The 17,134-nt window shown below is 43.9% G+C and overlaps 1 protein-coding gene across 2 annotated transcripts in view; it reads left to right on the top strand.

Annotated features, from left to right (window-relative positions):
* SUGT1 (SGT1 assembly cochaperone of MIS12 kinetochore complex) overlaps window positions 1-17,134 on the top strand; it is a 238,643-nt gene that overhangs the window by 104,144 nt on the left and 117,365 nt on the right. For both annotated transcript variants that reach the window (XM_075336843.1, XM_075336842.1), the window contains exon 10: window positions 5,569-5,665. In XM_075336843.1, the coding sequence (XP_075192958.1) occupies window positions 5,569-5,665 (97 nt within the window). The remainder of the gene's footprint in view (window positions 1-5,568; window positions 5,666-17,134) is intronic.

Raw genomic sequence — 17,134 nt, 5'->3', positions numbered from 1 at the left:
AATATAAATATTAAAAAAGAAAAAACAATGTTTTTTCCTTCACGTATTATAAACAACTTGCTAAGCCACCAAAGTAAACAATCTACTTAGCTGGGTTCAGTTCAGTGTAAACCGCCCAACATATAGAGTACCAACCAAAGCAGGTCACTATGATGGCCACTAAATGTCATACAAAAAAACACAATAGACAGAGCAAAAAAAAACGTGATTTTGCTAAAGAGCAATGGACAGTGGTCCTATTAGAAAAATTCAGCAAAACAAACAATTACCGTATTTTTCGGACCATAAGACGCACTTTTTTCCCCCCAAATGTTGGGGGAAAGTTGGGGGGTGCGTCTTATGGTCTGACTATAGGGCTGCGGCCGGGAATGAGGGTGCTGCGGTGGAGCGGGTCATCGGGGGCACGAGCAGGCTGTAGCAGCCTGCTGTGACCACGTGGGCCCGCTCATTACATATGCACGCCCATCCTCCCGCCCTTCTCTCAGCGCAGAAGCCGGCGCCGACAGGTGGGCGGGAGGACGAGCGGGGACGCGCACATAGTAAAGAGCCGGTCCGCATGATCACCCCTGGCAATTACAGCCTGGAGTGATCATGTGCGGCTGTATTCACTGCTCCCCGCGCTTCATCATCAGCGCTGGGTGCAGTGAATCAGTGTACTCACCCGTCCCCGTGTGTGGAGCCGTCCCCCTGCAGCACGCGATGTCTTCCTGTCTGTGCCGGTCAGCTGATCTGTGCTGATCAGCTGATCTGTGCTGATCAGCTGATCGGCACAGACAGGAAGACATCGCGATGCTGCAGGGGAACGACTCCACACACACAGGTCAGTGGCGCAGAGAGGGAGATGATCGGTGCTGCAGGGAGTGAGGAACAGGTGAGTATAAACGTTTATTTTTTTTCTCTGTGCTATAGGATACAGGCCATATACCAGGATGGTCTATGAGCACGATGGGGGCATATAGCAGGATGGGAGTCTATGAGCAGGATGGATGGGGGGTATATGAACAGGATGGGGGTAAATGAACAGGATAGGGGGTATATGAGCAGGATGGATGGGGAGTATATGAACAGGATGGGGGTATATGAAGAGGATGGGGGTGTATGAACAGGATGGGGTTATATGAACAAGATGGGGGTATATGAACAGGATGGGGGTATATGAACAGGATGGGAGTATATGAGCAGGATGGATGGGGGAATATGAGCAGGATGGATGGGGGGTATATGAACAGGATGGGGGTATATGAACAGGATGGGGGTATATGAACAGGATGGGGGTATATGAACAGGATGGGGGTATATGAACAGGATGGGGGTATATGAACAGGATGGGGTATATGAACAGGATGGGGTATAAGAGCAGGATGGGGGTGTATGAACAGGATGGGGGTGTATGAACAGGATGGGGGTGTATGAACAGGATGGGGGTATATGAACAGGATGGGGGTATATGAACAGGATGGGGGTATATGAACAGGATGGGGGTGTATAAACAGGATGGGGGTGTATAAACAGGATGGGGGTGTATGAACAGGATGGGGGTATATGAACAGGATGGGGGTATATGAACAGGATGGGGTTATATGAACAGGATGGGGTTATATGAACAGGATGGGGGTATATCAACAGGATGGGGGTATAGGAACAGGATGGGAGTATATGAGCAGGATGGATGGGGGAATATGAGCAGGATGGATGGGGGGTATATGAACAGGATGGGGGTATATGAACAGGATGGGAGTATATGAGCAGGATGGGGGTGTATGAACAGGATGGGGGTATATGAACAGGATGGGGGTGTATGAACAGGATGGGGTTATATGAACAGGATGGGGGTATATGAACAGGATGGGGGTATATGAACAGGATGGGGGTATATGAACAGGATGGGGGTATATGAACAGGATGGGTTATATGAACAGGATGGGGGTATATGAACAGGATGGGGGTATATGAACAGGATGGGGGTATATGAACAGGATGGGGGTATATGAACAGGATGGGTTATATGAACAGGATGGGGGTATATGAACAGGATGGGGGTATATGAACAGGATGGGGGTATATGAACAGGATGGGGGTATATGAACAGGATGGGGTTATATGAACAGGATGGGGTTATATGAACAGGATGGGGGTATATGAACAGGATGGGGGTATATGAACAGGATGGGAGTATATGAGCAGGATGGATGGGGGAATACGGGCAGGATGGATGGGGGGTATATGAACAGGATGGGGGTATATGAACAGGATGGGGGTATATCAAGAGGATTGGGTATATGAACAGGATGGGAGTATATGAGCAGGATGGGGGTTTATAGCAGGATCATATACAAGGCAGGAGGATCATTCCCAGGATGGGGTACCTTAGTAGAGAATTTGGGGACATTACCCCCATAACAGTGTCAGCAGCAGATCCTCGCCCCATAACAGTGTGTCATGACCACATTTTTTTGCTTAAAGTTTTATTTTCCGATTTTCCACCTCTAAAACCAGGGTGCGTCTTATAGTCCAGTGCGTCTTATAGTCCGAAAAATACGGTACCGTATACCCAAATAAATATATGTTCACTCAATGGGATGCTGACAGTGGTCAGACATTGGAGAAAAACATATAGCATAAGGACAAGGAATGATCTCACCGTGTCCTTCTATGTCAGGGTATGTAGGGTCTCCATCAGAGTTCTGGGTCCAGAGTACCGATCCAGTTCTATCTGTCCCTATTAGCTCCTGGAGAACAAAAATAACAAAAACCTGCTACCCCAATCTCCCGTCCTAACAAGGACAATCCACAGCTAATGTATCAAGCTGGACCCCTAACATGACCCTATCTGCGGGTATAATTGTTTGTTTTTCTAATAGGACCACTGTCCGTTGCTCTTTAGCAAAATCACGTTTTTTTGTTCTGTCTATTGTGTTTTTTTTTCTCGTGTTTTTTTGTATGACATTTAGTGGCCATCATAGTGACCTTCTCTGGTTGGTACTCTATATGTTGGGCGGTTTACACTGAACTGAACCCAGCTAAGTAGATTGTTTACTTTGGTGGCTTAGCAAGTTGTTTATAATACGTGAAGGAAAAAACATTGTTTTTTCTTTTTTAATATTTATATTAATAAAGGATGAGATTTTAATATGCTTTCTATACAATTCTATTTTGGTTTGCTGTTACAAAAACATGTAAAGAACATGCCTGTGAACATTTGGTTTCATTTTTATTATAAGACAAACAAATAGAACAAAATAACTGAAAGCGTCAATGTGCATAACTATTCACCCCCCTAAAGTCAGTACTTTGCATAGCCTCATTTTGCAGCAACTACAGCAGCAAGTTGCTTTGGAAAAGTCTCCAAGCTTTCCACATCTGACCACTGGTATATTTACCCATTCCTCAAAGTAAAGCTGCTCTATCTCCTTCAAGTTAGATGGTTTCATCTGGTGAACAGCACTCCTCAGGATTCTCAATTGCATTAAGGTCTGGGCTTTGACTGGGCCACTTCAACACACATTTCCCCTTAAACCGCTTGAGTATTTCTTTAGCAGTTTGCTTTGAGTCATTGTCTTGTTGGAAGGTGAACCTCCCAGACAAAAGCAGGTTTTGCTCAAGAATATTCCTGTATTTCGCACCATCCATCTTCCCCTTGACTCTGACCATTTTCCCTGTCCCTGCTGCTGCAAAACATCCCCACTACATGATGCTGCCACCACCATGTTTCACTATAGGGATGGTGTTCTTGGGGTGATTAGCTGTGTTTTGTTTGGCGCTAGACACATTTACCTTGGTGGCCAAAAAATATAAGTTTGGTCTCGTATAACCACAGCACCTTCCTCCATACATTTGATGAGTTTCCCACTTGTCTTTTGGCAAAGTTGAAATGAGCCTTCCAATTTATAGCTGTAACTAAAGGCCTTTTCTGGCCATCCTTCTATAAAGGCCAGCTCTGTAGAATGTTCGGCTTATTGTGGTCATATGGATTGATACTACAGTCTATGCTTGGGAACTCTGGAGCTCTTTCAGGGTTAATATTGGAATTTATGCTGCCTCTCTGATTAATGCCCTCCTTGCCCCGGCTGAGAGTTTTGGGGGGCAGCCCTCTCTTGGTAGATTTGTTGTTGTATCATGTTCTTTCCATTTGATGATAATGGATTTTATGGTGCTTCAGGGGATCATCAGAGATTGGGATATTTTTTAGAACACAGCCTTGACTTTTATATTTCTGAACAACTTTGTCTCTAACAACCTCCTTGGTGTTGTCTTGTTAGTGGTGCCTCTTGCTTATTGGTGTACCCGCCTCTGTGGCCTTTCAGGAAAGATGTGTATATACAGACAGACCCTGGGACACTTAGACTGCACACAGGTGGACGTCCTTTCACTAAGCATATGACTTAGGCCTCGGCTCCATTTGCCATGGCTTCGGAAGTCATATGCTAATGACCCTCTGCTGCGAGTATGAGCCGAGGGTCTTGTGACTGTGATCCAATCTTGCAGTCGGATCATAGCTGTGGAGAAGAGGGAGGAAGCCCTTTCTCCCTTTCCTCCACTGCCTGTCTCTGCGTACATCGCACTGCGGTCTGATGACATGCGAGTGCAGTGCAATGTTTCACATTCACATATAGAGTTGCATGGGTGCGAGGTGAGCCGAGACTCTGCCAAACGCAGCGTGCTGCGATTTCTTTTCTCATGCCGATATGACATGAGAAATCAATCGCAGATGGACACTGCCCCATAGTTTAATTATAGTAATAATTATTATATTATTATAGTTTTGCACTAGTGTAAGAGCAATCTGATGTTTTATCATATTGCACTCGGCCTTGTAAAACGCAACTATAACCGAGCCTTTATGAAGGTAATTGCTTGCACCAGAAATTCTTAAAAGCTTCATAGCAAAAACTGTTCAATACATAAGCACATGGCAATTTTTATTTATTTTGTCCCATAAATTTTAATTTTTACCTACATTTTTCTCACTTCACCTCCCCAACTTAGATTTAGTGCTGATGCATCACACACAAAGCAAATTACAAAACATATTTAATCGTTACCGATTTATTATCAAATGTGTCATAATGTCTTTAAACCTAGGTATAGCTCTTGCATAGTACACAATGGGATTATTATGTAGTAGTGACACAGATTTTTTGAGAGATTTTAGATGAAATATTTAATGCTGATGCCTCACACACAAATTGGATTACAAAAATATTTAAACACCGGTTGTAATGTGACAAAATAGGTAAAATGCCGTAGGGGGTAAATACGTTTGCAAGGCACTGTATTTCCCAAAAATTCCTGTGTGCTCTTCTTCTAGTATTTCTGCTGTGTAATTATTACATAATGATTGTGTCAGATGCCGTTGTAATATATGATTTGTGCTATCATCCATAATTCCGCATCATGCAATAAGTGCATAATGGAAAGCAATTACTATTTGGGTTTTTTTTTTCATGCATAACAAGAGACACAAATGGAAATGGTAGATTGTATATGTTAATTCTATTCATTTGTAGATTCTACGCTTTTTGTAGCCACATTAAATTACTTTTTTTCTTTTTCCTTTATTCATTGAAGACACGACTGGTACCAAACAGAATCCCAGGTCATCGTTACAGTAATGATGAAAAATGTGCAGAAGGAAGATGTACACATACAGTTTGCTGAGAGACAGGTAAGAAGCCCCATTTAATGAGGATACCCATCTGCAACGGATTCTCAACAAAAGCTGAGCATTTATTGCACACAGCTATTTAATGTTCAGTGCGGTGAATCTAACCACTGGGTGAATGGAGGTGTTCATAGCCAGACTTCTCTTATCATCATGTGACATGTTTCTGGTTGCTACCTTATTAGATTGCTGTAGGAAAGTGTATATAATCACTTCTATGGATGCAGACTTCAGGGCAGACATGCAGCTCAGGAAAAGTAGCATTTTATCCAAAGTAATACTGTACTCATCGTTCTGGTATTGTGGTAAGATCTCTTTGTGGGAAACAACTGATGACTTATTGTTAGAATATAGTATATAGCATATAGTTAAAACAAAGTTGTAAGGTTTTTTCTGTTTTGTTTTTTTTTCTTCTAGTAAATGGTTATTTTTAAACTTTCTATTTGACTCCTATGTGTGTGTGTATATGTGTGTGTGTGTGTGTGTGTGTGTGTGTGTATATATCTCTATATATATCTCTATCTATATGTGTGTGTGTGTGTGTGTGTGTATGTATGTATATGTATGTATATGTATGACTATGTGTATATATATATATATATATATATATATATATATATGTATATATATATATAATATATATATATATAATATATATTAGTGTGTGTACATATATATAAAATCAAATTGCTGAAAGGTGATCTCTACGGATCAGGATGTCTAGATCATAAAATCCTGAAATCTTGCAGTTTTCAAGCTTCTATGTCCTTATTTGTAGAGATCACGTTTCATCAGCCTCACTATCATCATAGATAGGATTACAGTGTTTGAGAACACCTTTGAATACTGTATACAACAAAAGATCTGCTATTCACAATAGCTGTATCACAAAGGACTATGGGCATAGCGGGAAATTGGGGCCTCTAAGCTGACCCTCAGACTAGGGGATAAATAAATAAAATAAATAAATCTTTATTTTTATATAGCGCTAACATATTCTGCAGCGCTTTACATACATCAGGAACACTGTCCCCATTGGGGCTCACAATCTAGAGTCCCTATCTGTATGTCTTTGGAGTGTGGGAGGAAACCGGAGTACCCGGAGGAAACCCACGCAAACACGGGGAGAACATACAAACTCCTTGCAGATGTTGTCCTTGGTGGGATTCGAACCCAGGACCCCAGCACTGCAAGACTGCAGTGCTAACCACTGAGCCACCGTGCCACCCTGTTCGATCCCTATTCTCTGAGATATCCCTAATAGTGGGGATGTTTGAGTTTCCTTCCTGAACAGCCATGATCTTATACCCCATCCCCGCCACCAGAAGTGGTTGGGGCAGGAGTGTGATTTAACCCACAGAAATAAGGCCCAGTCACACACAATGACTTACCAGCGATCCCGAAAACGATGCGACCTGATAGGGATCGCAGTTAAGTCGCTGGGAGGTCGCAGCTGAGATGTCACACAGTCAGATTTTACCAGCGATGCAGGAACAATACAGGTTGCAGTAGCGACCTGTATAACGATCTCCGCAGTCACTGTGACATCGCCTTTGAAGAAAATGGCCTGGACCATTCTGCAACGACTAGAGATCTCACAGCAGGGGCCTGATTGCTGGTAGGTGTCACACATAACAAGATCGCTAACGGGATCGCTACTGCGTCACGGAAACCGTGACTCAGCTGCGATCTTGCTAGCGATCTCGTTATGTGTGATGGTACCTATAGACTAACAGTGCAAATGAAAACTTTGTCACACAGTGCACACTCAGAGGTATAAGAAAAAGAAAGATTAGGAGGACAACAAGAGCAGGGCGGAAACAACAAGACAATGAGTCTTGACAAGACAATCAAGTCTAGTCAAGACAATGAGCCAGAACAACACCAAGCACAAAGCGACTTTTTCTCCAGCAAGTCTGCGACACCGCAACTCACAGACCAACACAGCATAAACTAGTTGGTGTAGGTACAAGATTGCCTCCAGCCTAAAAATGAGATTAACAAAAGTCATTGGCTTCCTTACAACATGTGATCAAAGAAGCCCAACGAGCAAGTTAACTGTCCATGAATGAGCAGACAGCAGGTCGTGACACACGGGTCTGCGTGAGTTTATCAGAAACACCAGAGAAACCATAGGACAGAGTGTCAGACTCTGCAATGTGAACAGAGCCTGATGCCACCATGAGAGTCGGTGAGTTTTGTGAAAAACTCTGTGTGACAAGCTGATGTCACAGCTCTCCTCCTCCTCACCCCTTTCCCTGTATTTAGACCTGTGCGCATATCGTAGAGCATGCATAAAAACCTCCCTGTAGATGTTAATAAGTCTGTTTTAGACTCTTACTGGCCATGATTCATATAATTGCTGTAAAGCACATCCCTAAATCTGTTAAAAAAAAAAAAAAAAACAAACAAAAAAAACAACCCACTATTATTTATTTTAATATTCAATCTAAAATAATTGTAAAAGGTCACAGTACCAGGAGCACAAAACAAACAACCTGAATATCAGGGCGATGTACAACACTCGTACACTGCTTCTTCCATCCGGCAAAATTTACCAGCTGTTGATTGAAGCATAGGGGAGATCCTGAGAGTCTGCATATTGTTAGCCGTGCCATTGAGTATTTGATAAGTGCCGTAGACAAGCTAAAGACCTCAGACGGCGCGGCTTATTTGGCTGTTAGTGGGCACACTCATTGGACACTTGATGCATTATGGCACATATACCGTTTGATGAAACCTTCAAATTTAGATTAAAAATCAGTGTCTACTATTGCCCCATTTTCATCTCATTACTTTTTCCATGCATGCTCCCCTATATGTTTAGTATTTTCCCTTTGCGTTGACGGCATACTGGCTAAATTAGCAGTAATTATATTAGCACTGGGGGCATGTAAACACATTTGATAATTCAGTGTCTACTCTTCGTAATCTGTAATTGGCAGCGATTTCTCCTTGTGGCTTTCTTCCAAAATTGAAATCTGTGTAGTAAATATCACCCTCTTTACATTTTATTGCTCAGCTTGTCAGTGCCTCATATATTATACTGGTCCGCACAATGGTAAGTTTTAACCATAGGTTTAGCAATAATTGTTCATTATTTTCGTGATATGCTTTTGTATTTCTTTTCTCCCCTTATGTTTTACATCCCAGCGATAAGCTTGCTGCTTATTAATAATTTTTCTAATTACACCATAACCGGGCTGATTTTCCTTTTAGCAAACATTTCATGTCATTCTCATTTTGAAGCCAGAAATGGGAATATACAGTACAGACCAAAAGTTTAGACACACCTTGTCATTCAATGCGTTTTATTTATTTTCATGACTCTGAAAATTGTAGATTCACATTGAAGGCATCAAAACTATGAATTAACACATGTACAATGAAATACTTGACAAAAAAGTGTGAAACAACTCAAAATATGTCTTATATTCTAGGTTCTTCAAAGTAGCCACCTTTTGCTTTGATTACTGCTTTGCACACTCTTGGCATTCTCTTGATGAGCTTCAAGAGACAGTCACCGGAAATGGTTTTCCAACAGTCTTGAAGGAGTTCCCAGAGATGCTTAGCATTTGTTGGCCCTTTTGCCTTCACTCTGCGGTCCAGCTCAACCCAAACCATCTTGATTGGGTTCAGGTCTGGTGACTGTGGAGACCAGGTCATCTGGCGTAGCACCCCATCACTCTCCTTCTTAGGCCTAAGCCACACGGCGAGAAAATCGGTGCGAGTGGAGTGCGATAAAACATCGCATTCCCCTCAGACCAATTCTAGCCTGTGTGTCAGCGCACATGAGCGATTATTATATCAGCCCTAATCGGACCGAGAAAACAATTGCAGCATGCTGCGATTGTAAGCTGAGACTTTTTCTCTCGCACCCTTTCAAGTGAATGGGGCGAGAGAAAAATCGCACTGCACTGGCAGTACACTGGAATAGAGTCCATTCGTTCACCTTTTATACAAAGACACGGTGGTTGGATCCAAAGATCTCAAATCTCAAAAACTCATCAGACCAAAGCACAGATTTCCACTGGTCTAATGTCCAATCCTTGTGTTATTTAGCCCAAACAAGTCTCTTCTGCTTGTTGTCTGTCCTTAGCAGTGGTTTCCTAGCAGCTATTTTACCATGAAGGCCTGCTGCACAAAGTCTCCTCTTAATAGTTGTTCTAGAGATGAGGTGTGTCCAAACTTTTGGTCTGTACTGTATTTGCTAATAAATGGCTCATTATTACTGAGGAGTAAGGTGGGAAATCATGGATACATGGGTCATTTCTAATGAATATTATCATACATTGAAAGTTTGTGACTATATGCCATTAATTGTGTCTAATTGCCTTACAGCTCCATTACAGTCTATAGGAAATATCCATGCAATGCAAAGTTTTATGCATTTTTCATCATTAAATGCATGTAGGATAGATACATGAGTGGTGGGCTTATACAGAGCTGATGAATGCAGTGATTTATTAGTCTGCTAGTCATAATTTTTTGTAGATAAAATAGTCATTTATCAAAACTACAGCAAGTAGCCCTGTAAGAGATACATCACTGGAATCGGGGCCTCTATATGTACTTCATGCTGCTCTCCTATTAGGTGTAAAAACTTGGTAACAGATTTTATGAAAAGGGTATCTATTAGCGAACAGCATGAAGATGATGCTTGGATGCATCTCCTACAACATTGTTCTAAGAAGAAACCTGTGCTGTCGGAGTATTACGCTACTTTAACGTGTCGTCCCCCGCCTATTTTTGCTAACCAGTGCAGGTAAAGTAGACAGCTGTTGGCCACAGCCCCCAGCTGTGGGTTTTGTTTTTTTAGTATTATAAAATAAAGCATTTTGTGTTTTTTTTTTTTTTCTTCTTCTTTTTACTTACACTTGGTAAAGGGAGGGTTCATTGACACCTCTCCATTGCCAACCCAGTGCTTGATGGCAGCTGTGATTTTTGACATCACAGCTGACATCAACCCATATTACCCTGATTGCCACCACACCAGAGTAATCTGGATGAGCTGGGTAAAGCGCCACAGGTGGCGCATCGAATGGATGCACCAATTGTGGGGCGGCTGTGAGTTATTTTTTTTTGCTGTGCAGGCCAAATAACCATGGACCTTCCCAGTCTGACAATACCAGTCCCCAGCTGTCTGCTTCAACTCCGCTGGTTATCAAAAATGGGCAGCAGGCCACGTTATGTTTTTTATTTATTTATTTAATTTATAATTTGATAAACTGCATTGGAAGACTCTATTTTTGTTAACCAGCCAAGATAAAGCACACAGCTTGAGGCAGTAGTCTGCAGCTGTCTACTTTACCTGCGCTCGTTATCACAAATAGGCAGGGGACCACGTATAATTTTTTTTATTTATTTACACTGCGCCTTCATTTCTATATGTGAATAAGTTGTACCTCTATATGCCTGGAATGATTTCATACAGATGCATTCATATTACTGCAACAGAACAATATACAAATCCAAAAAGAGAAATAAATGAGGCAGCATCCAGTAACATTATGGTGCTATCTTCTTGATAAACATCAGAAGGGGGGCTTTCTTAGTAGTACTGTGCTGTACAGGGCAATATATTATATAGCGCATTATGCTTTGAGTGAAATACTGTCATTGTGGCTGATACATTTGTAATAAATTTGCTGTGTTCTCAGGAGATGGGGATTGCTTTCAGACTGTGCTCCACATTGCATTCATTCAGCAAAACAGCAAGCAGAAACTATGCAATCAATAAGGAATTCTAAAGTGGTATATTAGAAGGTGGCTGAACTTTCGGTTGCCTAATTAAAAGGCTTTTTGTGTAATAATAATTTATCACCTATGCACAGGATAGTTTATAGCTTCTAGATAGGTGGGGGTCCGACCTCTGAGACACCGGCGATTGTTGCAATGGGGCACTTGTTCTCTGTTCAAATGGAGTGGCAGTGCTTGTGCTCGGACGCCACTCCAATATTGGTCTGTGGGACTGCCAGAGATGGCTGTATGAAAGGAGTGACTGGTTGAGCATGTGTACTGCTGTTCCATTTAAATAGGAGGCAAATGCACCCTGTTCTGGTGATTCAGCAGAGGGGATATTTTCTAGATTGTTGGGCATCTGTCAGCGGAAACCCCATCTATATGGAAGAAATCTACTGTATACTGATATCTTTTACTATTCTACCCCTATATTTCCCCTTTTAGGTTATAGCAGTCATATATAGTGCTTGCATATAGTTTTATACCATTAGTACTTTAAAAATGTATGGTTTTGGTTTGGAATTTGAAGGAGAATCTACACTAAAATCCACATTAAAGGAAACACTGTCTATGCCATCAAACTGTTTATACCTTAATGTCAGCAAACATTTGCTTGCCGAAATCAGTTTGTTGGAAAAACACAAACCGTACTTCACTCACCTTGACTAGCCTTGTGTCTCTGGCAGCTCTTGTGGTTGTGTCTAGACCTCAGCAGTGACATCATATTGACAGTGCTGCAGCCAAAGCTCACTGGCATTGCTGATGTAGAAAGTAGAAGACTCTTAGCTTGGTGGTTGGATGCAAGACTGCCGAAGCCAAACTGCTGCAGCCAAACAACATAGACTGGGGCAGTGGATTATTTATTTATTTATTTTTATTAAAGGGAACCAATCATCAGGATTTTCATATTTAACCTAAAGCCAGTGCTATACTGGCACTATCAGGCTGATTCGCTACATACCTTTAGTTTACCTGATGTTTAGGTTTTGAAACCCAAGAAAGCAAAGTTTACAAAATCTGCAGCTTCTTGAGTGACAGCAGCTGAGGATCAGATAATATCTGGGGGGTATTCAGAATTGCAGAATTATCCCCTCCCACTGTTATAATTAGCATAAGTATTATACAAACTATTCACTTCTTACCTTGCAGGACCTGTGTGACGTCATACCCATGTGACCAGAAGGGGCGGGGCATCAGCCAACAAAGCTGATACCACGAAGCAACATTTTTCTGTGGCACTGAAGTAGTTAATGGGAAGTAGTCTTAGTGTAATACTTATATATGTTCTGAGGATTTCGATAGCGTAGGGCAATGACAATCAGAGACGAGTTCTTGGTACAAGATATTTTATAATATGTAACCACGGTAGATACACAACGGAAAACACAGCGGTACAAATACACACAATACCTTCCCGAAACGGAGCGAAGGGAATTCCCGGGGCCACGCACCGGACTCCCCCAGGGAGACCACCAGAGCGAACCCCTATACAGGGACTGTCCGGCAATCACCCCGGAAGGCCTAAATGCGCAGCAGCCGGGACACAAGGGGCAAGTGGTAAAGTCCAGAAGTGTCCGTACGGAATGAATGTCCAGAGTGGTTACGAACCAGAGAGAACCGGGCAGAGTGCTGACCGAAGATGGCAGACGGAATCCGGGCACAGCTTGAGAAACCGGGTAAGGTCCAGTGTCGGTCGGTCGGTAGTCTTTAGGAGGATCCAAAGGCAAACAGGATTAGCAGCAGCAAAGCAGGAGCACACAGCAAGCAGTATACTCAGGCACTGGACTAGGCTTAGAGGCGGCCTTTTAAGCAGCTGGACAGGAAGTAGGGCAACAGAACAGTAAACTCCATGTTAACCGAGGGCAAGCTCATTCAAAAGAGAACTGGAAAACCTGGAAACCTGACATTACTCCCCCTACAGAGACGGCCTCAGGACGGATCAGGGCCTGGCTTGTCCGGGAAACGTCGATGAAACTGAGCAATCTTCCGGGGTGCCCGAATGTTACCCACCGGTTCCCAGGAATAGTCCTCGGGGGCGTACCCCTGCCAACGTACCAGATACTGAAGCCGACGACGATGGAGCCGGGAGTCAATAATGTCCTCAACCACGAACTGCTCCTCGCCGTCGACCATCACAGGCGGAGGAGGAGGCACAACACGACCATGAAACGTATTAGGGGAAACGGGTTTGAGGAGAGACACATGAAAAACCGGGTGTACCTTTAGATGGTGCGGTAACCGTAGCCGACAGGCCACAGGGCTCACGATCCCGGTGATCTTAAACGGACCGATGAATTTTTGTCCCAGCTTCTGCGAAGGAACACCCAATCTCAGGTTTTTGGTAGATAACCATACAGAGTCCCCTACCTTGTACATGGGTGCCGGTTTCCGGTGAGTGTCTGCCGACCTCTTGTAACGCTCCTGGGCCGTAGCCACAGTGTCCTTTAGAACCTCCAGATTTTGTCGTAGTTCTGTCAATCTGTCCTCCACCGCTGGCACCGAAACCGCAACCGGTGACCTAGGCAAAACAGTCGGATGGTAACCCAGGTTAGCGAAAAAGGGCGTTACCTTAGTGGAGCTGCTCTGAGTGTTGTATGAGAACTCCGCCAACGGAAGCATCTTCAACCAATCGTCTTGGAGATGGCTGACATAACATCGAAGGTATTGTTCCAGGGTTTGATTTGTCCGTTCAGTTTGCCCATTTGTCTGAGGATGGTATGCAGAAGACAAACAGACATCAATCTGGAGTGCCGTACAAAACCCCTTCCAGAATCTAGACGTGAACTGCACGCCCCGGTCAGAGTTGATCTCGTCTGGTACCCCATGCAATCGGAATACGTTCTGGATAACCAGATCCACTGTCTCTGCGGCTGAGGGAAGACCGGTACACGGAATGAAGTGAGCAGCTTTAGTCAATCGATCCACCACCACTAAAATGGTATTGTGCCCGCCTGAGACTGGCAACTCCACAATAAAATCCATGGAGATAGACCCCCAAGGGCGAGATGGCACGGGTAACGGTTGGAGGAGTCCCGTAGGAGCCACACGAGGGACCTTGCACCGGGCACAAACCACACATGAGTGGACATAGTCCTTCACATCCTTTAAACAGGTAGGCCACCAGAAAAAACGGCTCAGAAATTCCTGCGTCTTCAGTACCCCCCTATGACCAGCCAACACGGAGTCATGGACCAACTTGAGAACCTGAAGTCTTACGGCCTCCGGGACATAAATGCGTCGCTCTCTCAACCACACACCATTCCGAAGAACAAGAGTTACATCATTCGGGGGGGCAGCAAGAAATACGTCACCATCATAGGCCAGCTTGATGTCCTTCCACAAGTCCTGGTCCTGGATTACTCCAACGAAATTGGCATCCGATAACACGGTCTGAGACGGGGTTCCAGGCACGGAGTCCACGGCGTGGATTCGGGACAAGGCATCGGCTTTCCCATTACGTGAACCTGGACGGTAACGATAAAATTGAATTGGTTAAGAAATAGGCTCCAACGGGCTTGCCGTGGAGACAGGCACCTGGCAGACTTAAGAAATTCCAGATTACGATGATCTGTGAGTACTATCACTTGCTGCGCGGCTCCCTGTAAGTGGTGTCTCCATTCCTTGAAAGCGGAAATAATCGCCAATAATTCCTTGTCCGCAACGTCATAGTTCCTTTCTGCAGGGGACAACCGGCGGGAAAAGAAGGCACACGGATGCAAGAGACTCTTGTCCCCAGTCCTTTGAGAAAGAATGGCCCCCAATGCATAGTCGGAAGCGTCAACCTCCACGATAAAGGGAAGTGCTGGATTCGGATGTACTAATATTGGCGCTGAGGTAAAACATACCTTGAGACGATGAAATGCTTCCTGGGCCTGGGCGGACCACACAAACTTCTGTCCTTTTTTGGTTAACAGAGTGATGGGACGAACAATCTCTGAAAAGTTACGGATAAAACGTCGGTAAAAGTTGGCAAAACCGACAAAGCGTTGTACCTCTTTGATGTTTCCCGGTTCCGGCCAGTCGAGAATGGCTTGTATCTTGCTAGATTCCATGTTCAGTCCCTGAGGAGAGATGACATAACTAGAGTTGAGCGCGGTTCGTGGTTCGTGGTTCTCCAGTTCGCGGCTCGAGTGATTTTGGGGCATGTTCTAGATCGAACTAGAACTCGAGCTTTTTGCAAAAGCTCGGTAGTTCTAGAAACGTTCGAGAACGGTTCTAGCAGCCAAAAAACAGCTAAATCATAGCTTGGTTTCTGCTGTAATAGTGTAAGTCACTCTGTGAATCAAACTATTATCACATTTCAGTGTATAGTGTGCGTGAACAGCGCCTTCAGATCACTGCTGTTTCTATAATGGCGATCGCCATTTTTTTTTTTTTTTTTTCTTGTCTTCCTTCCCTAAGCGCGCGCGTCTTGTGGGGCGGGCCAGCATGTCAGCCAATCCCAGACACACACACAGCTAAGTGGACTTTGAGCCAGAGAAGCAACGGCATGTGTGATAGGATCTGCATGTCACATGTCCCTGCATTATAAAACCGGACATTTTCTTCACGGACGCCATTATCTGCCTTCTGCGTCTTTGGTGTCAGACATCACTGTCGCAGCTCCGTCTTCCTGAGTCCTATAGCCGATACAGCTGTATGCGCTGCATACACAGCGTTAGACAGCTTAGGGAGAGCACTTTATAGCAGTCCTTTTAAGGGCTCCAACCGGCAGGGTCAGAGAGCCATAGGTGACAGGTCCTGCAAACAGCAACAGCGTCTGTGTAGCCCAGGTCAGGGATTTCCTACCTGCATTTCACCATTAGGAGGGAATAGAAAGGCAGGCTTCCATTCCTCTACCCAGAGCACCACAATCCTGCCACTGTACCCTCTTGTCCTCTGCACACTCCAACTGATAACTAAGCCATTATACTAGCAAACACTCAGTGTACCTAGTGGCATCCTATACGTGGCTATTGGACTTTGCTATAGTCCCACTAGTGCAAAGACATTTGCAGAGCGCGTCTGCCTGCATTGCACACTACAACTCATTCTAACCAAGCCATTATACTAGCAAACACTCAGTGTACCTAGTGGCATCCTATACGTGGCTATTGGACTTTGCTATAGTCCCACTAGTGCAAAGACATTTGCAGAGCGCGTCTGCCTGCATTGCACACTACAACTCATTCTAACCAAGCCATTATACTAGCAAACACTCAGTGTACCTAGTGGCATCCTATACGTGGCTATTGGACTTTGCTATAGTCCCACTAGTGCAAAGACATTTGCAGAGCGCGTCTGCCTGCATTGCACACTCCAACTCATTAAAACCAAGCCATTATACTAGCAAACACTCAGTGTACCTAGTGGCATCCTATACGTGGCTATTGGACTTTGCTATAGTCCCACTAGTGCAAAGACATTTGCATAGCGCGTCTGCCGGCATTGCACACTCAAACTCATTTTAACTAAGCCATTATACTAGCAAACACTCAGTGTACCTAGTGGCATCCTATACGTGGCTATTGGACTTTGCTATAGTCCCACTAGTGCAAAGACATTAGCAGAGCACATCTGCCTGCATTGCACACTACAACTCATTCTAACCAAGCCATTATACTAGCAAACACTCAGTGTACCTAGTGGCATCCTATACGTGGCTATTGGACTTTGCTATAGTCCCACTAGTGCAAAGACATTTGCATAGCGCGTCTGCCTGCATTGCACACTCAAACTCATTTTAACTAA

Source organism: Anomaloglossus baeobatrachus, chromosome 2, assembly GCF_048569485.1.
Source record: "Anomaloglossus baeobatrachus isolate aAnoBae1 chromosome 2, aAnoBae1.hap1, whole genome shotgun sequence".
NCBI classification, from domain to species: domain Eukaryota; kingdom Metazoa; phylum Chordata; class Amphibia; order Anura; family Aromobatidae; genus Anomaloglossus; species Anomaloglossus baeobatrachus.
The sequence above is the reverse complement of the archived record's forward strand: the minus strand, read 5'-3'. Positions and strand labels throughout refer to the sequence as shown.